This window comes from Chiloscyllium plagiosum, chromosome 40 (assembly GCF_004010195.1).
Source record: "Chiloscyllium plagiosum isolate BGI_BamShark_2017 chromosome 40, ASM401019v2, whole genome shotgun sequence".
Lineage (NCBI taxonomy): Eukaryota > Metazoa > Chordata > Chondrichthyes > Orectolobiformes > Hemiscylliidae > Chiloscyllium > Chiloscyllium plagiosum.
In genome coordinates this window covers 14,000,069-14,024,452 of record NC_057749.1, presented here as the reverse complement: position 1 = coordinate 14,024,452, position 24,384 = coordinate 14,000,069, and the positions used below count along the sequence as shown (strand labels likewise).

Here is a 24,384-nt window from a genome sequence, read left to right as displayed (position 1 = left end):
GAAAGCAAAACTGCACACAGTACTGCAGGTGTGATCTCACCGGGGTCCTGTACCATTGCAGCAAGACGTCCCTGCTCCTGTATTCTGATCCTCTCGCTATGAAGGCCAATGTACCATTGCCTTCTTCATTGCTTGCTATATCCATGGTTTACTTGTCGGGCCAAATGGCCTGTTTCCACGCTGTAGGGAATCTAATCTAATCCGGTCACTGTTTTCTCAGGTGCTCTGCTATTGGATTTTTTTTTAATATAATGAACTCTAGCATTTCTCCACTACCAATGTCAGGCTTAACTCGTCTATATTCAGTTTTCACTCTCCCTGGTTTTCAAATCATGGCATTACATTAGCTACCCTCTACCCTCTAATCCCTAGGAACTATTCCAGAGTCTACAGAAATTTGAAAGATGACCAACTCTTCCATGATTTCTAGGGCCACTTCCCTAAGTAGTTGGAATGTAGATTGTCTGGGTCAGAATTGATAGTGTGGAGTTAGAGAAAATAAAATGAGATGCAGATTTAATTTGATCACATTGTTTAAGGGATTAGTTGCACATGTGCGTGTGTGCGTGTGATATGGCTATTGTGTTTCTTTACAGCATTTCCCTTTTCAAAATAATTCCCCACGACGATTTGAGATGTTCAGAGGGTAGTGGCAAAATACTATAAATATGCAAAAACCTTTGTCACATCTGTTCCACTTTCTAATAGTGAAATCTCAAAATCAGTTAAAACTGGGCACTGAGCAGTTATCGAGTTTGCCTCAGCTCCTTATTGTTTAATTGAAACAGTGGACATCCACCTACCCATTTGTGGAGAGGGAAACTGAAAGAGAAAAAAAAAAATAGGGAAGTTACACACCACTTGGGAGATACTTGAGGTTCTCCTCCTCAAACCACCAGTTTGATTCATCAAGTTACTTTCCCCTTAGCAACCACCAGTGAAAACCAACCACGAGTCACAAAAATATCAGGTTATTCACTTCTATTACAACTGGTGTTCTTTTTAAAAAAAAAACAAATTTTCTTAATACTAGAGATGCTGAATTGCTTCAGAAGCAAGTGGACATTGATTTAGATGTTTCGGATTTGAATGATAGCACCTATAAACTTACATGGAGTGCAGTTTCACCACAATTACCATTAAGTTTCACAGAGGGTGGTGTGTATGGAATGAGCTGCCAGAGGAAGTGGTGGAGGTTGATGCAATTGCAACATTTAAAAGGCACATGAATAGGAAGGGTTTGAAGGGATATGGACCAAGTGCTGGCAAATGGGACTAGATTAATTTGGGATATCAGGTTGGCAAGAACTAGTTGGGCCAAAGGTTCTGTTTCTGTGCTGTACATCTCTATGACTCTAAGTGATTAAGTTGTAACCAATGATGATTAAAGTATTATAAATTAGTTACATTTTTGTGCATTAACCATTAAAACTACCTTACTGACCCAGATTCAAATTTGTTCAAAATGTTGATGTGATCAGCAATCTGCATTTCGGATAATACGAAACATGAGACGATTTTAAAGTTAAGCAGAATGGTTTTTCCCATGCGTTTCCTTCCCTATCTCTTGGGCAAGCTACAGCTTTTCACCCCAGCTGCTGCATGACCCCAGCGGAGTCAGAGAAACAGAAGTAGGCCATTCAGTCTTGCAAGCCTGCTCCACCATTCAATTTAAAAGGGGAGGCAAAGGCCTCAAATGGTATTATTGTTGGATTGTTAATCCAGAGACCCAGATGATGGCTAGGGACCCAGGTTCAAATCCCACCACAGGAGATGGTGGCATTCAAATTCAATAAAAAGTAATTCTGGAATTAAGAGTCTAATGATGACCATGAATCCACTGTCTATTGTTGGAAAAACCCATCTGGTTCAGTAATGCCCTCTGTGACTCCAGACCCACAACAATGTAGTTGATTCTTAACGGACTAGAGATGGGCAATAAATGCTGCCTAGCCAGCGACACCCTCATCCCGTGAATGTACAAAACAAAAAAAAAAGATTGCGACTGATCCTCTACCTCCAATTTCTCTTCATACCTCTTGATGCCTTCAATATTGGCCCATGTTGGCATTCACCTGATGTCCACACATGCCTACTTCCAGTAGGAGTCACCTGGCACCAGATCAACAGGAGGAACGCAGAGTAACTCCGAACAGGAGTGAACCTGGAGACCCTCAGAGTCTCTATAACTCTGATGTTACTTGGGTGGGTATTCTCAATTACCAAGCTATCCACGTTAAAAAAAACCTGAGAAAGGGGGCAAATGACTAATTCTCTTAGAGACGAGGGAGGGAGCAAATCTTTCTAAATTGTGGAGATCCACAAATGTGATATTCTTCCATTGATCTTGTTGCTAATTGCATTCAATTTGGGAAGCAAAAGCCGAGGAACATTACTGCAATTAAATAGTGAGTCACAAAAAAGAAAGAATTGTCTTGCAACTGCGGTTTTATAATGGTCTCATCAGCTGCTGCATTTTTAGAAAAACTCAAGAGGCTGTTGCACAAACGCTACTGAAGGAACAGGAAGGGCAGGGTTACGGTGATGGATAATCCCTCAGCTTGATAAGCAGCAGATAGCTGCACATTCTGCAGGCTAATCAAAACTATGACCAGACAGCTTTTAACTGGGGACTGCCATTCAGGATTGAAGCTTGTAATGGGTCTACCTGAATGAAGTAGTGAGCATTGCATTCTACACATATCACCTCATGATGGACTCCTGCTCCTAATTTGTAAGAAATACAATTAACCAAGTAATTATAGGCACAGACTCCGACTGAAAGCACGTTTCTAAAATATGTTAACATTGGTAAATTAGTTGGGAAAATATGGCTTACTGAAAAAAAGATTTCCAAAATCAACTTCCAATTGTAGAACCACGTCTTGGATAGCAAGGTGGGAGTCTTGAGGCGAGTGACCCAAGGCCTATTTGCATCTAATGTCACCTTGATTATATGCAACTTTCCGTTCTCCCATATGCCAGAAACAAAACTAGACAACAACAATTCCCATCAGGAAAGTCAGGATGAGTACTAAGCTCTCGTTTTCTCCCATGGGCCTCCATTTTGGACAGTCAGAGATATCCAATATGGAAACAGACCCTTCGCTCCAACTCATCCATGCAGACCAGATGTCCTAACTTAACTTAGGTCCTATTTGCCAGCACTTAGCTCATATCCTTCCAAACCCTGCCTATTCATATACTATTCAGATGCCTTTTAAAAATGTGGTAATTGTACTAGGCTCCACCACTCCCTCTGGCAGCCCATTCCACACACGTACCACCCTCTGCGTGAAAACGTTGCCCCTTAGGTCCCTGTTATATCTTCCCCCTCTCACCCTAAACCTATGCCCTCTAGTTCTGGACTCCCCCACCCCAGGGAAAAGACCTTGTTTATTTACCCTATCTATGCCCCTCATAATTTTATAAACCTTGATATAAGGTCATGCCGCAGCCTCCGACACTCCAGGGAAAACAGCCCAGCCTGTTCAGCCTCTCCCTATAGCTCAAATCCTCCAACACTGGCAATATCCTTGTAAATCTTTTCTGAACCCTCACAACATCCTTTTGATAGGAAGGAGACCAGAATTGCACGCAATATTCCAACAGTGGCCTAACCAATTTCCTGTACAGCTGCAACATGACCTTCCAACTCCTGTACCCAATACTCTGACCAATAAAGGAAAGCATACCAAACGCCTTCTTCACTATCCTATCTACCTACAACGCCACTTTCAAGGAGCTATGAACCTGCACTCCAAGGTCTCTTTGATCAGTGACACACCCCAGGACCTTGCCATTAAAAAGGTGTACAAGTCCTGCTCGGATTTGCTTTTCCAAAAACACTGCATCTCGCATTAATCCAATATTAAACTCCATCTGCCATTCCTCAGCCCATTGACCTAGCTGGTCAAAATCCAGTTCTAGAATTGGGTGATAAAGTGTGATGAGGTCCCCTTCAACAGAGAGCATTTTGCTCCAAATTTTATCCCATTCAGTCAGCATTGTGTGTTTGTCGTTAGGTAGTAGCAAGTGGTGGTTTAAGGGGAACTATGCTTACTCAATACCTTGTTAACAGACCAACTCTACTCGTTACGATTTAGCTTCCTATCTTACCAAGCTCACCAAACAAGCTCAGCGTTGGGAAACAAAACAGAAATGTTGGAGAAATTCAGCAGATCCAGCAACATCTACAGGGAGAGGGGGAAAACAGAGTTAACATTGAGTCCAGAGTTGCTCTCTCCACAGGTGCTGCTGGACCTACAGATTTATTCCTGCATTTCCCATTTTCATTTCAGAATTAAAGCGCCCACAGGTGTTTGTTTTATTTCAGACGCAGAGAAAAGTTGACGTGGGAACCAAAACGGGTCCCTGATGGATTGCTCCGAATGATGGCCATGTTCGAAACAGGGTGCCAATATCGCAGGGCAGGCTCCAGAGGGACTGGTGACACACAAAGGGACATGCACTCAGCTCATGGGCTGGACCAGGCTGCATCTCTGAATTAGTTTAATTGCCACGTGTACTCACACGAGTACGGTGAAAAGTTTACATATCGCCACTTACAGCACCATCTCAACACAAGAGTGCTAGGTACACATTAAGAAAAAACCCAGGAAGAAGAAAAGAAAAATAAATTAATAAGAGTCTATCATTACAGATCATAGGAACAAGTTAGAAGAATAGATAAAAACGTTCAGAATAACAGACTTTCCAACCCAGACTACACTAGCACCTAGCTTCCAGTAACTAGAAGAGATCTCTCCAATGCCTCAATGTGCCTGCGCCAGACCCACCAATGTAACAGTCATCACACTTTAAGGACCATCTCTTCACTGCTGAACCCACACTCGCCCCACAACCAGGAGTCTCCAATTCCACTGCTGCTGCCACCTCGCATCTCCGCTCGCTGTCAAAGCACCTCACTCTTTCATTGCCGTGCCTCCTCAGGTAAAAGATTTGAGGCTCATATACCTGCTGTCTTTATGTGAAGTCTAATGCAGACACAAAGTCAGCCAGACCAGCTGTGCTTGTCTAGATGCACAATGGCTTTTTAAAAACAATGGTACTGGCAGCAGGGACGCTGGCTACTTTCAGGTATTCCAACAGTGGTGAGCTATTCTGGGTACAGCGAGTGGTAGAATGGGGCTAGAATCAGGAGAGAGGAGCATTGTTCAGGTGAGGTAGGGTATGAAGCAGGTTGGACAAGAAAATTCTTCAAGTCTCAGAGAGAAACTCTCCATGAAACCTGACATTTAACCCAAAAAAAAATTTCAGCCCAAAGTCTCCAGCAAGGTGGGAAAGTGACAGAGGGGAGCTCAGACTATTTGCAAAAATATCTTCCCTTGTTAACTTCCCTTGATACATTCCATCCCTCTTGGTCTGTTCCTGACATTTTTTCTAAAGTAAAAAGTATTCTGGTGAGTGCTTTGAAACGGATGATGAAATCATGGTATTCAAGATGGTTTACACACACTGACACCAAAATATCATTACACACTGTGCTGAATCATGCTAGTTTGGTCCATCTGTCAAAGCTGATAATACTTCCAAATCAGCCTCTAACCTTCATCCGACTTATCAATGCATCTCTGCTCCTGTGTGTTTACTCTGCTTCCTCTTTATACGCACCATATTACATACCTCAACCACTCTGTGGTAGCGCACTCAATGCTCACACTATTCATCAAGTTATTTGTAGCCAGCTTAGAACATAGAACTGTACAGTACAGCACAGCACTCTTCTAGCTATGCTCCCAGTTCTGGTCCCCTCCAAAGCAGTTTATCTTTTTCCCCCCCCCCGCCTCTTAATTCATGGGATGTGGGTGTAGCCAGCAAGACCAGGAGTTTTGGCTCACCTTTAATAGCCTTTGAACAGAGTGGCTTTTTACAAAATTTACTATGAACAGTTTTAGTCCCCTTATCAAAGCAAAGATATACTGGCAGGCCAGAGAAGTTTCACTGGTTTTTATCCCCAGTATGGAGTGATTTTCTTGAGGATAGTTTGAGTAGGTTGAGTTTGTACTTATTGGAGCTTAGATCAATAAGAAAGCTTATTGAAACATTATGATTCTTAAATGTTTGATAGGATTGTGTGGAAAGGTTGTTTCCCCTTGTGGGAGAGTCTGGATCTTAGAGTAAGGGGTCATCCATTTAAGATAGAAACGAGGAGGATTATTTTTTCCCCTGAGGGTCGTGAATCTGTGGAGCTCTTTACTACCAAGGGTTAGGTCATTAAGAATATTCAATGCAGCAAAAAAAGGAAATAAAGGGTTATGTAGTAAAGGCAAGAAGTGGACTTAAAGATTATTAATTCAACCATGATCTCACTGAATGACCAAACAAACTCAGAGCAAAGGCCAACTTGTGCTCCTGTGCTTTATGGTCTTAGTTCAGAATCACACATTGCTGTGGGTCTGCAGTTGCATGTAGGCCAGACCAAGTAACAATGATAGATTTCCTTCCCTAAGTGGAGTTGATGATTTTACAACAATTGATGACACTCACAGTCACAATTACTAAGACTAGTTTTATATTCTAGATTTATAGAGTCTCCTTGCATATTAGTGAGGCGTCCAGATTGCTTCTGGTGGAGTCAGTGCTTACTGCTGGTTATAGAGCTAACAGCTTGGCACTAAACAACCCCCTTACATTGGTTGGGTCTGCCTAATGAACCAGTTCAGAGATGACATGGCACACGACTGAAGCCTGTGGAAATTTAACCTGGGCTTGCTGGCCCAGGGGTAGGAACACCAGCACTGTGCTACAAGAGCCCCTCTGCTTTTGATACACATGCAAGTATTTGCAACACCACCAAAAACAACATGTAATGACCTAATGTAGATCTCTTCTAATCAAAATCAAATCAATCAATCTGTTCAATGTTATTGTATAACTCTGGAGCAGGTGGGTTCGGAATCCAGGCACCCTAGCTCAGAGGTAGGGATACTACCATTGTGCCATATGAACCACCCCCACCCAATTTCTTTGGATACACATGCAACTGTAATTAATAATCAACACCTATTTACCTACATACCCTGAAATACTGAAGGTTTAACATCCAACAGAACCTATTGGGGTCCTGTGACACAGTAGCAGTTTTTTCATTGTCTTGTTACGGACTCCGTCCTCATGTTTTCAGTATTACTTGCTAGTGGGGCTCTTTTGGTATTTTGGTAGTGTTCCTACCTAGAGGCCATAAGCCTGGATTCAACTCCCACCTGCCCCAGATATGTGTACTAACACCACAAACAAAAATTGCTAGAAAAGCTCAGCAGGTCTGGCAGAGAAATCAGAGTTAACATTTTGGGTCAAGTGACCCTTCCTCAGAACCTGATGTATGGCATCTGCAGTTCTTTCAGTTTTTGTTTAGAGTGTAACAAGATCTTTGAACAGGTTGGTTAGGTAACTACCTGCTACTATTGTAATTGGAGTTTGTTGAGACAGGGAGAGAAGGTTTATCACATTAAATCAAACATATGCAGTGAAATGCATTCTGTCACCTCAAACATCAACGTCTTGTGGTGCACTGGTTCACAGTTCAAGTCCTATTCCAACATCTGATAACCAAGGAATGTATGTTCACCACATTTGCCAAATAGGTCAAGTATTCACCTGCAAATTCTTCAAAAACAATCCTCAGTTGGTTAAGAGCAGGCGAGATTCCTACTTAGTGGTTTGACAGCTATCAGTAAGCCAATCCATAGCTCCAGACTACATCAAGTGTGTAATAATGCATATTGTCACCGCTATTCAAAAGACTCAGTAAAATAGAACACAGGTCTACCTTGCTATTTCCATTACTCCATCCAAAGGTGTTCATTTGAATGGAGTGCTAAAAATAATTTTAGATTAGTGGCTTAGAGGAATCTAAAATGTCCAAGTTTGCACACGATACAAAGCTGGGTGGGAAGTTGAACTGTGAAATCTTTAGACTAGAAGATGAATAAACAAAATAACTGAAACTCATTTATGACAAATATATGTATGTTTTTAATATACACAGCTGTTCCACTGAGGGTAAAATAAACTTGTTGAAATAATTTATTGCTAAACTAATAGACCCCTTTTTGAGGATCACTATCTGCATATAAGAGAGAAAGAAGCTCCAATGAAGACCCATCTAGACGTAAAACATTAGCTCCCTCGCCATGGATCCTGCCTGATCCACTGATCTCCAGGACTTTTTTTCTTTTCAGAAAGAAGCATGTTGGACCAAATTTGGATTTTTAACTAGTATGGAGCACTTGAAGGCATTCTCTACTGGACAAAGTAATCATGTCTGGAGGAAATTCTATAGTTTTTAAACTCCTAAATATTGAAACTTTGTTTCATCATCCTTCTAACTGTGTAAACCCAAGAGGTGTGGCCTGTGCATCTTTCATTCAAGAAGCAGATTTGATGAGCCAAATGACCTACCCCCTTTTTTCTTCAAAAGATACTTTTAATATTATGAGTTCAAAAATAAACTAACCAATTAGACATTCAAACTATGAATTTGGATAGTGTCTGATTTTAGAGACTGCTGTTTTTTTTATTAACACTCCCCAAATAGGCAGAATATGCCACTCATGCCTGACACCAGATAACCGAAATAACTGCTGTACTCTGAACTCAGTCATATCAGGAGATTCTTGGGACCACAGAAAAACTTCATTAAACATTCCTAAAAAGATCAGACATTCCCACTTGACTAACGGGAGTCCCTGGCTTGTGACTGATCAAACTGGAGAAGGTACCAAACACATCGAGATTTCTTAGAGAACATGTAGAGGAGATGTCGTTCAAGCTTCACAGGATTCAAACAAACACAACTACCTGGCTCTTGAAAGACCACCTGCCCGGTGTGTGTCAGAGTCTTCACTCACACATTGGGCTTCTTCACCAATGGTCTCACCACCAACTGAAGAAGACTCCTACTTTGGGCACCATTAATACAACAGCCCATTGATACCAATATAGAAGAATCTCAGTGGAATAAAGTGGTGGGGAAAAAAGGATACTTCATCCCCTGCAGCCAAGCTGAATCCAAGAGCAAGTCACTGGTGAAAGGAATGTTCTTCCAAGATTTTAAAACCTTTCCAGGGTGAGCTTTGCAGTGCCAACCTCACTTTGCATGCTGTGTAAATTGTTTAGATTAGATTAGATTAGATTACAGTGTGGAAACATGCCCTTCGGCCCAACAAGTCCACACCAACCCGCCGAAGCGAAACCCACCCCATACCCCCACATTCACCCCCTTACCTAACACTACAGGCAATTTAGTATGGCCAATTCACCTGACCCTGCACATCTTTGGATTGTGGGAGGAAACCGGAGCACCCGGAGGAAACCCACGCAGACACGGGGAGAACGTGCAAACTCCACACAGTCAGTCGCCTGAGGCGGGAATTGAACCCGGGTCTCTGGCGCTGTGAGGCAGCAGTGCTAACCACTGTGCCACCGTGCCGCCCACCCACAAGTTGCATTGCAATGAGCTATGTACTGCAGGGGTACTTTCTCCAAATGGAACCTTTATGGGCTTTTAACTATAGTTCTAATAAATGTATGACAGGTACATGACTCCAAACATCTGGAGTATGCTGAAAATTTTAAATTGTAATCTTACTGATGTCATAATTTCCTGTTTATTAAGGAATGTGATTCAGTTGGGCCTGACACATAACAGAAGTCACACTTTGGAGGTAACATGTTGTCATAAATGTTTCCTTATTAGCAACTGACGTATTTTCTGGCTCTGTGACATAAATAATTAATTACCAGATATAATTCTCATTACAGGAATTTATTCTTTTTTTCTCCTCTATTCATACGCAAAGAGACCCTTCTGTCCAACTCATCGGCACTGAACAGATATCCTAAATTAATCTAGTCCTATTTGCCAGCATTTGGCCCATATCCCCCTCAGCCCTCCCTATTCGTGTACTTATCCAGGTGCCTTTTAAGTGTTGTAATTGTACCAGCCTCCATCACTTCCTCTGGCACTTATTCTATACACACACTCCACCCTCTTGTTTCTCTTTAATTTCTGTTTTGTTTTATTCCATCTTGTGTTTCTAGATCTTTGCCCACAATTTGGATACTAAGAAATTTGAATTTAGGTTACATCTCAATCCACTTTCCATTCACTCAACTGTTTGAGAGTGGGGCAGTTTTAGATGGTGGTGAAAATTTCACATACACAATTGCACATACCTGAACTGCGTTTTCTATCCAAAGATAGGGCAGTCTGCAACCATGTCTGTGATATCTATCAAAACATACATACAGCAGCACCTCGACTTAAGAACTTAATCCGTTCTGGGACCCAGTTCGCGAACTGAATCAATTTTTCCATTGTTTGGATATTTCTGGAGTCTTTTCTCTTTTTTGTCTCTTTGAGGTTGGTGATGCCACAAGAAAACGATCCAGAGAAACTTGTTGTTTTTTTTCTTTTTTGCAGAATTTTAAAATGTTCACTGCTCTGTTGGTCACAGTTTTGTTAGGGTGATGCCTCTCAACAAAAGCCTGCACTTCACTCTGTTCGTACCTTGAAGCAAAATTTTACGTACAATCCTGTTCGTAAACCGATTTGTTCATGAACAGGGTCGTTTGTATGTCGAGGCGCTACTGTACTTATTTCTGTGTTAACAATTTGTCTATTTTGTTACAAATGCTGCATGCACTTGGATTCAGAACATTTAACTGTGTCTTTTTACTGTTTTTGCAACCTCTACAGTCCAAAATACTGTATCATTAGCAGAAGCCTCCCTTTTGCCGATTTCTAATTACCAACTGGTGAAACTGTGTAACATCTTATCTTATCTTTTAATTCACAGGCAGCTTTTGTGCAAGCTGAGTGCTTTGGCAGAGAACTAAGTCATGGCTTCTCACGATGTTTAGGCACCAGCCAGCACTTGCTTTAAAATCCAAAATTCCATCCTTCTTTGATTGGTTTTGTATGTGGATTCGGATGGCTTCACAACTAATATTTTCCATCTTGACAATTTTCCAGTACCCACTCAGCAACACTTTTTTTTTCTGATTGTGGCCACCTGCTAAGTTTACCTCTGGCACACTCTCGGTTTAACATTGTCTGAAGTTGGTTTGATATCTATCTCTCTCAAGTTTCTCCCAAGCACACAATTCTCTGGCTGCTACACCGTTTATTTGTCTTCTCTGCAACTTCAATAACTTTCAGTTTAAACACTGCTGTATCTTTTATTGTTTTTTTTCTGGAGGGCATTTTTACATAATTTCAGAATCTCTACTAGGTATGTGAGTGTATTCCATGAGTGCTACTGGGAAGCTGAGCTGCACTGTAGGGATTCTGATTCTAATTTTAATTCAAAGGGAGGTTGTCACCTGACTCTGACCTGATGCATCTTCAAATTTCACGCTAAATTGGTGTGAATTGTACAAAGCACAATAGCACAGAAAAAGAGATTCATTTCCTCATCGTAACATTTATGTACAAGATAATACCTTGACTCTCAAATATTGATCCGTTATCTGTGAAGAACTAGGGTTGACTTTTACACGAGGTATATGGAAACTTTTTGGCTAAAAATAGACAGTCGGCTTTTACACCAGTGCATACAGTAATTCATGGGATGTGGGTGTCACTGGCAAAGCCTGTCCCTAATTGCCCTTGCTAGAAGATGATGGCTCAGGTAATCAGATTATTACCTCTGAAGCTATGCTTTGTAATTTATTTCCTGTCTGCTTGTACATCTCCCAGCAGAACCATTTTTTTAAAAAAGTTGTTTCTACATTGTTGATGCTTGGACTACAATGACTGGAATCTCTCCAGTTTCGGACCTTGCACCAGGCAGGCAACATAACTTTCTTGTCTCTTGACTGGGTATAACTGCATGTATCCCACGATCGTATTACTAACCTAGCATCTAATGCAGCGACTGCAACTTCTATAACAGATGATAATGCTGGTGCATGGAACGTTTTCTCAAGTTAACAGTTAAGGTTGGGTAGAGCAAGGGCATGCTATAGATGACAAATCTTTCTTCAGTTTGCTCAACTTCAACAATGTGGTTAATTTAAAATCATAGCTGCCCCACAGCTTCAAATTTTCTGTTTCGATACTAATCATCCATACACCCAGTGCATTTTGTCAGTTTTGATCCAAGGTTATAAAATGTGCTTCACAGCCAAAGAAGTGTGAGTAAAATGTAGTCAATGTTGGGGTGCCAAAAACACAGCAGTTCATTCATGCTCAAAGCTCTCAAATATAAAAATGATAATGACCATACCATTGGTTGCTAGTGATGTTAGTGGAGGTTATAAATAATGACCAGGACACTGGGGAGAACTCCCTTGCTTTTAAACATAATGCCATAAGATCTTTTACACCACCTGAGATGATAACTAGTGGCTTTAGTTTAGTATCCAGGAGTTGGCTCATCAGACAGTGTGAGGTGACCACTCCACAAGGTGCAGAGCTTTCCCAGCTGTAGCACAGCCAGTGCAGGATGTAACCCACGTTGTTGACTTTATTCTGATGACTTTAGTCATTGAGCCAACAGTGCGAATCCAGCCCAGAGGCTAGAAACTTTTCTGCTAAAGTATCTGCAGGATGTTCGTATTCTATCCCTTTTTAACATCCTGAAGACCTGACCTCTAGATCTGGCCAATAAGCTTCATAAAGACATAGACAAATAGAGACTGGAGTTGGCCATTCTGATTCTATGATTTCGACCTTTTGAACCTGCTTCCCCATTCGATATGAATGTGGTTGATCATCCAACTCCTTATCCTGTTCCATGTTTGCTATATACGTTTTTACGAGGTAAAAAAGCTCACGTCACCATATGTTAAGATTGCACCTTATTCATTCATCACATCTCAGGGTCATTACAAACTACCTTATTGACAGAATCACTTTTGAAGCCTTGCCCTGTAAACACACAAATACATGCAACCAGAATCCACAAGTAGCCAGTAGTTTATAATATCCACTGAGCTTGCGAACAACAATGTACATGCAATAACAGCTCCAATAATGTTAGCCTAAATTACACTGGATATTAATGCTCAGCTTCTAGAGTGTGCATCATATCCATAAAATGTTCTAATTCAGAGTCAAAAAAGGTGTCACTAATTAATTTAAAAATCACATGACACCAGGTTCGAGTCCAACAGGTTTATTTGGAAGCACTAGCTTTCGGAGCGCTGCTCCTTCATTAGGTGGATGAAGGAGCAGTGCTCTGAAAGCTAATGCTTCCAAATAAACCTGTTGGACTCTAACCTGGTATTGTGTGATTGTTAACTTTGTATACCCCAGTCCAACACCGGCATCTCCAAATCATCACTAATTAATGGCATTGTAGAGTCAAATGTTAAATGAAGCACTGTAAAGTTTGCTTGAAGATTAGTGAGCTTGATAATGTGATAAAGTAATGGTGCTATAATTATTTCACTATTTTTAAACTGCATTAATCAAATTCCCTTATCTACTTAAGATCATGCCTAACGCTATTGAAATCTCTCAGTTGCCTCAGGAATCAACATCCTATCAAAACTGTTTGAGCAATTTGTGTTATCTTAAACCTCTTTTTAAATTATCTTCCCTTCACATGTACTATTCTAATTTTCTTAGTATACTTAAATATCGAAATCATACAGGAATTTAACTTAAAAAAAGGGTACAGATGAATTAAAAACAAAGAGGCTCAGCAAGTCTCTCAGTTTCAGGGAGAGATTGAGAGTTAATGATCTCTGGTTGCTCTGGCTGCATCTGCATGCAGAGAGAGATCTGTCAGGTACATTCAATAGTTTTGTTTTCATTGCTTTGGTAAGTATTAACATTTAACAAAACCAGAAACTTCCGAAAATGCACCACATGCTATTCAGTATCGGGGGAAAAAAACTTATTTTATGATCTCGAGTCTTAATTTTTTTTTCCAATCCAGAGTTGAAATGTCTAATGCTCAGGGCACACATTTAAGGTGGTGGTGGTGAATGGTGGTGGGGGTAGAAAGAGTTCAAAAGGAAAATATGAGGGGCAAGGTTTTTTTTTTAAAATGAAAACAGCGATAGGAGTCTGCAACCTGCTGCCAGGGTGGTGGTGGAGGTAGGTACGTTAGGGGCATTTAAGGGACTTTTAGAAATCACATGAATATGCAAGGAATGGAGGGATGTGGACCAAGGGCAGGCAGAAGGGATTAGTTTAATTTGGTGTCATTTTCGGCACAACATCATGGCTTGAAGGGCCCTGTTCCTGTGCTGTACAGTTCTAAGCTATGTTCTAAGATGGATACCTTCGGCAGACCTGAAGGTCACATTAGAAAGAATACTTTTTTGTACATAGACTGACCTGTGTATTCTGGCATTTTACTCTGAAAGTCAGGATTATCAGATTTTCTTTGCCCCTCTAACATTTGTTTTATTTTATATCATTAGTGAAGTGTTAAGTTAACATAAGAAATGCTGGCTGCATCTCTGGACAGATAAACAGAGTTAATGTTGGGTGTGATGTGACTCTGTCAGAACTGGAAAATGGTATTTTCTATGTTGTTGATAGAGGGGGAGGAGTAGTAAGTGGAATAGATGGGGAGGGTACCCAGAGCAAAAGGCAAAGGGAATGCTAATGGTTGCAAAGGAGGGATAGAGATGCAAAATGGGTGGAAATGATGTATGAGAAAGGTGGAAATGTGTCTAGAAAATGAGTTCTAGGATTCAATATTGACTTCAACAACTTCAGAGCATGACTGCTGACCTCCATTTTGAGGAAGCCCTCCTCCACCCACAATGGCCATGCCCTTTTCATGTCTTGTTGGATTTGCTCACATATACATGCTCAATTCCAATCTTCCCCACATAATTTAATACTTCCCAATCCTATTTTGACACAAATGAAAACATGTTTGACTTTTGACAAGTTAGAGCCCAGACCTGGAAAAATGATAAATTGAATAAAGGATTTTCAGATTGAAAAGCCCATCGTGTGCTCATGTTCAATAATTTGGAGTGCCACTACTGACAGCAGTGTATACCATCTGAAAGGTACACAGCAGCAGCTCACCCAGACCCCTACAATAGAACTTTCCAAACCCATAACCTCTAACTCTGGAGATTGACAGCAGCTGCAGATATAGGGGAGCACCAAGCACCTGGAAGTTGTCCTCCAAGCTGCACATCATCCTGCCTTGGAACCAGGACCTAAGACAGGAGCTTACATCAAGGCCCAATAGGGCATGGAGGGGCCCACTATACTTCATTTATGTGTCAGAGTGCTGCTCCTGGGTTGGCCAATGATTTCCCTCTCTGCTGGGTTAAATTCCCAGATCTCCCTGCCTAACAGCACGGTGGGTGTCCCTACATCATATGGACTGCAGCAGTTCAAAAAGGCAGCTCACTGAACTTCTCCTGGATAATGAGGGATGTACAATAAATGCTGGCCTGGCCATTTACATCCACATCTCAGGATTCAATTCTAAAATTTTAACCTATCATAGGTCTAGCAATCCAGAGATCTGGACATAAAATCCTGCAATTTTAAATTCACTTAATAGATTTGTAAGAAACACAGGTTAAAGTAATGAGGATTATGAAATTACCAAACTGCCTTTTTAAAAAAAAACACATCTTGGTTCACTAATATTATTTACAAAGGAAATCTCACTTTCCTAAGGCTGAAAACTCAAATTTCCTTTGTATCCCTTCATGAGGATCTCTTGATCTGGGTGCAAAAGATGCAAGCCTTTTATCTAATCCGATAAAAGGTGGGAATCTGCAATTGATAAATGGCATGTTTTAAGAAAGGAAAAATTGATTTAAAGTAAGGGGTTCAATTACCCTTAATACTAATCAGATAAAATTAACACAAAAATAAGAGGCCAGAATTCTTAAAATGCATTCAGGTGATTTTCTTTTAAGCTAACACATATATTGCAAGTCCAATAAGAGATAGAACATTTTCTGGCCTTGTTTTAGGATGCAAAGTTGGGCAGATGGCATGTGTCGATTAAACAGCTCTCATCGTCATGATTTACTGTTGAAATGGATAAGATGGACTAGCAATTCAAAAGAAAATTAAATTGTGTGTAAGCCAATTTTATCAAGTAGATACATGATTTAGCAAAAGCAGACTGGAAAAAGAGTAACTTGAAGGTACTTGCAGTGTCATTGCAGTGGGAGGCACTTAAGGACAAGATACAGAGTTCAAAACGAGAAGATAGATAGAGAGACTTCAGAATTTCATTCAAAGTTAATAAGGCAATAAAAGGGGAGCTTCTGTCAGGTCCAGAGAACTCAAGATTGCAGAAATTCCAGTGAAGGGCAGACAGCTGAGATGAAATTATAAAAAGGAAAAAATGCAATAAGATAACTATGGGAATAGTGCCTATTGGAGAAAGGAAACATAGTAATTTGAGGGGACGAAAACATGAGCATGGTTCTTAACAAATATTTTGGAAAGAACGTAATAGAGGCTGCAGTGGTCCTGACCTCTGACACAAAAACCAGTGGACCCCCATGGAAGCAAATGCCTAACATGCAGCAGAAACTTGCCACCAGGGCTTCCAACTCCTTAGTGAGTGAGTGGATACCCCATTCCTGAGATCTCTAGCCAACCAGGGCTAGCAGATCTCCCACGAATGTCCTTTATGAAGGGCTTATGCCTGAAACATCGATTCTCCTGCCCCTCGGATGCTGCCTGACCTGCCATACTTTTCCAGCACCACACTCTCAACTCTGATTGCCAGCATCTTCAGTCATCACTTTCTCCTAGGAACAGGAGTAGGCCATTCAGCCCTTCAAAGAGAAAGTGAGGTCTGCAGATGCTGGAGATCAAAGTTGAAACTTTATTGCTGGAACAGCACAGCAGGTCAGGCAGCATCCAGGGAACAGGAGATTCGACGTTTCGGGCTTTCCTGAAGAAGGGCCTGTGCCCGAAACGTCGAATCTCCTGTTCCCTGGATGCTGCCTGACCTGCTGTGCTGTTCCAGCAATAAAGTTTCAACATTCAGCCCTTCAAGCCTGTTCCATCAGTCAATTAGATCATGGCTGATCTGTAGCCTAACTTCATATCCTTTGGCCCATATCTCTTAATACCTTTACTTTACAGAAAAAAAATCTCAAATTTAAAATTATCACTGATACAGCATCGACTGCTCTTTGACAAATAATTCCAAACATCTACCACCCTCTGTGTGCAGAAGGGCTTCCTAACAACCCTCCTGAACAATCTGGCACAGTGGTTAACACTGCTGCCTCACAGCGCCAGAGACCTGGGTTCAATTCCTGCCTCAGGTGACTGACTGTGTGGAGTTTGCACATCCTCCCCGTGTCTGCGTGGGTTCCTCCGGGTGCTCCGGTTTCCTCCCACAGTTCAAAAAATGTGCAGGCGAGGTGAATTGGCCATGCTAAATTGCCCGTAGTGTTAGGTTAAGGGGTAAATGTAGGGGAATGGGTCTGGGTGGGTTGCTCTTCGGCAGGACGGTGTGGACTTGTTGGGTCAAAGGGCCTGTTTCCACACTGTAAGTAATGTAATACTATGCCCCCTAATTCTGGAAACCTCAAGGAGCAGTATTTGAGGAGGTTCAGAGAGAAGAGGAATTAGCAATGGAACCTCAAGAGGAAGGGGTAGGGTCATTGGTACCAGACAGGGAGTACCTGTATGTGGGTAGATTTCTGTTTAGGGGTCTTCACTGGTTTGCCTGTATGGTATTGTCCCTCTGCCCACTGCTGATGGAATACCAGAAATGGTGGTATGAGGTCCTTAAGGGTCTCAAATGGTTTCCAGACAAGGTGAACTTTAAGCCCATCTACCCTGCACTAAATCAGAGGGGGAGGGCGGCAGGGGGCATGGTTTAGGGATACAATAGAACCTTCATCCTGACTGATTAATGAAGCCCCCACCACCCAGTCTAGTTCTGGAGGAGAACAAAATGCTGTCCTTTTGTGCTTGTCTTCATAAAGCAAGGAGTGTGGTGGCACAATTCACACACTACTTGATGAAGGAGCAGTGCTCCGAAAGTTAGTGCTTTCAAATAAACCTGTTGGACTATAACCTGGTGTTGCATGATTTTTGATTTTGTACACCCCAGTCCAACACTGGTACCTCCAATCATATTTAAAAAAAGGTCAATGTATATATTGGTTGGGATAAACATGATGGAAGACACTAAAGGGTTTTGCATCTTTGAATTTCCAAGGCCAGGATGATGGTAACTATTAAGAGAAATAACGGAAGAAATAGCTGAGACTCTGACCATCATTTTCTAATCCTCTCTAACTATAGAGAGGGTCTTGGAAGGCTATGGTTTAAAAAAATAGGGACAGACTGAGTAATTACAAGCAAGCAATCTCATCTCAGCGTTGGGTATGCTACTGGAAAAAGTCCTGAGGGACAGTATTGATAGCCATTTAGACAAAGCATAAATCAATCAAGCATGGATTTGAGAAAGAAAGGTGGGGTCTGAAGACTTTTACCAATTTTTTGTTTAAAAATGGTGGTAACAAAGAGAGTCAATGGGGGTTGTGCATCTTATGTAGTATAAATTTTATGAAAGCTTTTGAAAAAGGTACCTAATGATGGAAAGAAGGAAAAATGATGGAAAGAAAGGAAAACAACATGTTGGATTCGAAAGTTGGCACTGCAGCAGAAAGCAAAGGTGTTTTAGTCACAGGAAGGCTGTTTCCAGTTGGGTTATGCAGGCCTCAGGACTGGGTTTGCTACACAAAATGATCAAGATCCTTTTTAAATTAATTCACAAGATGTGTGCATCGTTGACCAGACAGCACTTATTAACCATCCCTAATTTCCTGGAGGTTTTGGGGAGTCATCTTTTTGAACAGCTGTACTAAATGGATTGTAGGTATATCTATGGTGCTGTTAAGAAAGGTGTTCCAAGATATTGGCCCAATGACAGCGAAGGTGCAGTAATAGAGTTCCAAGTCAAAAAATATGTTACGTGTCTTTAAAAGGAAACTTGCAAATTGTGGTGGTCCCATGCCTCATGCGATTTTTACCACATAGAAGGACAATGCAAGTTTGGAAGGGCTAAATCATAGGTGACATGGTTAAAACATTCATAGATGGTACAAAAAAAATTGGGCACATTGGTTGATAGTAAACGGAAAGTAATATACTGCAAGACGTTATCGATAGGAGTCAATTGGGCAGAAGAAATGGAAATCAATGGTGAGGTAATTGTGGAAGGAGGCAGACAAAGCAAGAAATAGACAATCAGAAAAGGATTCTGTGAAGCGTAGAAGACGTAGTTAGGTGCTCGTAGATCCTTTAAGGTAGGTGGATCGATGGTTAAAAATGCATGTGGAATACTTTACTAGTAAGGCATAGAATATACAAGTGGAGAGGTTCTGCTACAATTTAACTGTTTGAAAGTGGATATTACTGGCATTTTTGGCCCCAATTTCCCTTGAGCCAACCGGATATTTAGGGTAATTCCAAAGGGCAGTGAAAAGTCAACCAAATTGCTGCAGGTCTGGAATTGTATTTAGGGCAGCCAGGTAAGGATAATTGCCTTCCCTCAAAGGCATGAGTAAACCCATTCGATCTTTACAATGATCAATGACAGTTTCAAGGTCCCCATTATTGGTGATCAACTTTACATCCAGCTATATTTAGTGATTTTAAAATGTCCAGCAGCTACTGTGCTGGTATTTGAACTCCAACCCCAGGGCATCTTCTGAGCATCTGGATTCCAGGCCCAGCAACATTAACTTGAGGGAGAAGATGGCATTGTGACAATTTCCTTGATAAACCTAACACCACAGTGAACAGACTGCTGACAGGCGATCAAGTGAAGTATCTGAATAATAAAAACACTACAGAATAAGTGTTCCAAATGGTTCACATCTTTGTCCTTAAAAAAAAACCCTGCATATTTAGGTGGATTTTAAATATTTGCCTCACCCTTTTATGGTTCCAGTGAACCCAAAATGTGGTGTTGGTACAGCAAGGTTCTAGTGTAAACATAGCCCGAATCCAGGATTAGAATCTGATCAGACATGGGAGCACAGCACAGTGAAACTCTTTACACAAAAAGAAGTCTCTCTCTACAGTTCAATTTTAACATCCGTCAGTATCAGTGCAAAACAGAACCCAATTCATATCAGTGCTAATCTTGATCACAATTTTTTTTTTGTTTGATCAGCATCCTCTATTTTTTTTTAGAAAGAGTATGAAGAGGGTGTTTATTTTAAATCCACTCTTGGAAAGAGTGTTGCTGGCCAGCATTTATTGCCCATCTCTAATTGCCCTGGAGAAGGTGAAGGTGAACTGCCTTCTTGAATCACTAATGTCCATTTGATGCAAGGACACCCCTAGTGCTCTCAGGAAGGGAGATCCAGGTTTTTGGCCCAGTGACAGTGAAGGAACAGTGATATATTTCCAAGCCAGGTGGATAGCTTAGAGGGGAGCTTGTAGGGGGTGGTGTTCCCTTGGAATCTGCTGCCCTCGTCCACCTCGATGTTAAAGGTCAGGGCTCTGGAATAAGCTTTGCTCAGTTGAATGCAACAATATTTTACACACACACTTGGCAGCCTCAAAACCTTGGCTTGTACTGACCATTCCATGAGGTTAAATTGTATGTGTGGCTCAGCAGCATCTCATCTTTAAAGCAAGTTCACCTCTAAGCCACACACCATCTGACTCAGAACTATAACCATTGCTCCTTCACGGTCACTGGGTCAGAATTCCTGGAACTCTCTTCCTAACTGCACCATGAGCGTCCCCACATCCCAAGGACAGTAGTGGTTCAAGGCAGCTCTTTACTACTACATTCTCCAGGGCAGGTAGGGGTGGGTAATACATGCTGGCCTAACCACCAAAACACCCACATTTCTCTTGAGCGATTAAAAGACAAAAAAAAGGCTCCCACCATTTAGTGACTACATGCATTCTCTCTCACACAGTCACCATTGACCAATACTGGGAGGTGAGGAGTGAGCTGCATTTATGCAAAAGGACCAACACTTCTGATTACCCACGTGCCCAAATTGGAGTCACACGACATAACTGCTCCCAGGAGACTCAGTCGGCACATGCAGAGAGTTATACTCGATGCACAGGTGAGCAAGTGATATTTCTAAACGCGTAGTGAGAGCCAGAGTGAAGTTTACAATTCACTAACCCAAGGGTTCAGTTTCACTCGGAATCAACTGACCTTGGCTATTGATTACCCAGAGAGTGTGCCAATAACAGTTTGCAACATTAACAATACAAGGTTGTGATCTCAGAAACTAGTTACGCAAATTAAAAAAGTGATTCAGTGAAACAGAAATGATGATACTTTGTTTAACGGTGCAAGTGTGAACTGAACCTTTGAGAGATATTAAATATTGGCTATTACTAAACTCGTGAACGAGAGTCCACCCAATCCCGATGTTAACACGCCCAAATTACCTCACGTTACAAGTTAGAACGTTTTGATTTTGTCTGAAACAAAATTTAAAGGAATAAAATAACTGATCTAAAATTGGTCCCTTGTTAACTTGTACACAAAGAGCCTCACTTAACGTGAAAGCTACTCACCCAGAAAGCGTCCTTAAAGCGCAGTCGAGTCATTAAGAACACGAACGAAAAGAAATATGAAACTCTCTGATGAAGCTGATGTGACCCTCTCTGGTCAGTGCTGCTGCAATGATGAGATCTTCAGCTCAGATTTTTTTCCCTCTTTTATTTTGTCCTAAAATTACAACCTCTAGCGAGATTCGATTTCCCTGCTCGAACGCTCTTCTTAGCAACAACCGACCCGAAGAGAGAACAAGGAAGAGGGTTTTTGTTCACTCAAGTGATGTCAGAGGTAACCGCAATTAGCACGTGAAGTATTTCAGTAACACTCCAGAGAGTTCAGAAACCGACAACGCACAGCGTGAAGCAATTTATTTCGAGATTCTTGGAGTGCAGGATGCAAAATATATGCTGTAACAAATTTATTTTGGTATATAAGGCAAGTGTCTAAGAGGAGGTGAGGTGAAAACAGCTGTGAACGGAGCTGAGAATCATTACCGAGATCATTGCTTCCTGCAGCACAGAGGGAGGGTTCTCGAAGATAAATGGAGCTCGGGTAGAGACAATTCTGGAGTTGTAAGTTGGTGATGTACTGTATAGGCTGCTGCAATGAAGGCTGGATTCATAGTTCCAAAGTGGTTTATTTTCTTAGCCATCTGAATTCCTGCAACCGTGTATTTTAAAACCTTACTCAGATGATACATTTCTGGAGCAGATGGGATTTGGAACCCAGGCAGGGACACTTTGAAACCGACTTGCTTGGACCTGTTGTGACTAATTTCCAGAACTGAGACCTTATGATTCAGAGGTAGGGACACACAGGGAACCACAACATTCGTCAGTATTTTGAGACAAATTAAGATCACGTGTTGCAACCCAGCTCATCTCCTCAGTTTTAAAGTTGACTTGGCATCTGAGTGTATAACACACAAGTGACATCTGGCTTCTTGCCAACATTGAGTTTAGTGCCCTTGCCAACAGTCTCTTAAAGATTCCTAGAGTTATTGCAATCTCCACCCTGGAATGCCCAGTTTTGCTTTGATCATTTAAAATCAGTGAAACACTTCCTGATACCCCATGCCAAAGCAGTCTTAACTTCATATCAGCACTGGAGGCCATTCAGCCTTTCATGTCCATGTTGGCTCTCTGTCTGAGTGATTCAGCCACTCTCCACCCAGACTTCAGTAAGGGTTCGACAAGGTTCCCCAAGGGAGACTGATTCGCAAGGTTAGATCTCGTGGAATAAAGGGAGAACTAGCCATTTGGATACAGAACTGTCTCAAAGGTCGAAGAAAGAGGATGGTGTGGGAGGTTTGTTTTTCAGGCTGGAGGCCTGTGACCAGTGGAGTGCCACAAGGATCGGTGCTGGTTCCTCTACTTTTTGTCATTTACATAAATGATTTGGATGCGAGCATAAGAGGTACAGTTAGTAAGTTTGCAGATGACACCAAAATTGGAGGTGTAGTAGACAGCGAAGAAGGTTACCTCAGATTACAACAGGATCTGGACCAGATGGGCCAATGGGCTGTGAAGTAGCAGATGGAGTTTAATTCCGATAAATGCAAGGCGCTGCATTTTGGGAAAGCAAATCTTAGCAGGACGTATACATTTAATGGTAAGATCCTAGGGAGTGTTGCAGGTTTGTAGCTCCTTGAAAGTGGAGTCGCAGGTAGATAGGATAGTGAAGAAGGAGTTTGGTATGCTTTCCTTTATTGGTCAGAGTATTGAGTACAGGACTTGGGAGGTCATGTTGCGGTTGTACAGGACATTGGTTAGGCCGCTGTTGGAATATTGTATGCAATTCTGGTCTCCTTCCTATCGGAAAGATGTTGTGAAACTTGAAAGGGTTCAGAAAAGAATTACAAGGATGTTGCCAGGGTTGGAGGATTTGCCAGGGGAGAGGCTGAACAGGCTGGGGCTGTTTTCCCTGGAGCGTCGGAGGCTGAGGGGTGACCATATAGAGGTTTACAAAATTATGAGAGACATGGATAGGATAAATAGCCAAAGTCTTTTCCCTGGGTTGGGGAGTCCAGAACGAGAGGGCATGGGTGAAGGGTGAGAGGAGAAGGATATAAAAGAGACCAAAGGGGCAACTTTTTCACGCAGAGGGTAGTATGTGTATGGAATGAGCTGCCAGAGGATGTGGTGGAGGCTGGTACAATTGCAACATTTAAGAGGCATTTGGATGGGTATATGAATAGGAAGGGTTTGGAGGGATATGGGCTGGGTGCTGGCAGGTGGGACTAGATTGGGTTGGGATGTCTGGTCGGCATGGACGAGTTGGACGGAAGGGTTTGTTTCCGTGCTGTACATCTCTATGACCTATAAATATTTCCCCTTCAGATTTTATCCTCCAGGTTCTATTGCAAAGGAAATGCCCTTTGGAAAGCCATGACGGAGTGTGCTCCCGGCATCCTCTCAGGGCTATGATGGTCGAACCAGCAGAGACTGCTGTGCTGAATACTGACAGTGGGAGACAGTATTGAGATCCTAAACATTGGCTGCAAAACAATATTCCCCCCCGGCCATCTTATTGACCTTCTTTACCTGATCACCCAAAATGAATCCCGCCTGATTATTGTCTCTTCTCCCAATGGAAGCAGCTTCTCCCTATCTACTCTGTGTAGTGATTTTGAACAGCTCAATGAAATCTCTCCTTAGTTTTCTTTTTCTAAGAAGAGCCATCAGCTTTGTCAATCTGACCATGTCCCTCATCCCTGGAATCATTCTTATAAGATTTATTTTGAGACTCTCTCTCAAGTTTTCATGTCCTCTGGAGGTCCAGTGCCCAGGATTGGATATTCTAGTTGATGCTGAAACAGTGTTTATAAGGGTTTATCGTGACTTTGAGGAGAAAGTGAGGACTGCAGATGCTGGAGATCAGAGCTGAAAATGTGTTGCTG

The 24,384-nt window shown here is 41.8% G+C and overlaps 1 protein-coding gene across 3 annotated transcripts in view; it reads right to left on the bottom strand.

The window, feature by feature from the left end:
- Window positions 1-21,715, bottom strand: part of pstpip1a (proline-serine-threonine phosphatase interacting protein 1a) — a 106,459-nt gene extending 84,744 nt beyond the window's left edge. For 2 of the 3 annotated variants that reach the window (XM_043680393.1, XM_043680394.1), the window contains exon 1: window positions 21,503-21,715. In XM_043680393.1, the coding sequence (XP_043536328.1) occupies window positions 21,503-21,535 (33 nt within the window). In that variant the 5' untranslated portion in view covers window positions 21,536-21,715. The remainder of the gene's footprint in view (window positions 1-21,502) is intronic. The other variant, XM_043680395.1, reaches the window with a different exon arrangement.
- Window positions 21,716-24,384: the final 2,669 nt, after the last annotated feature.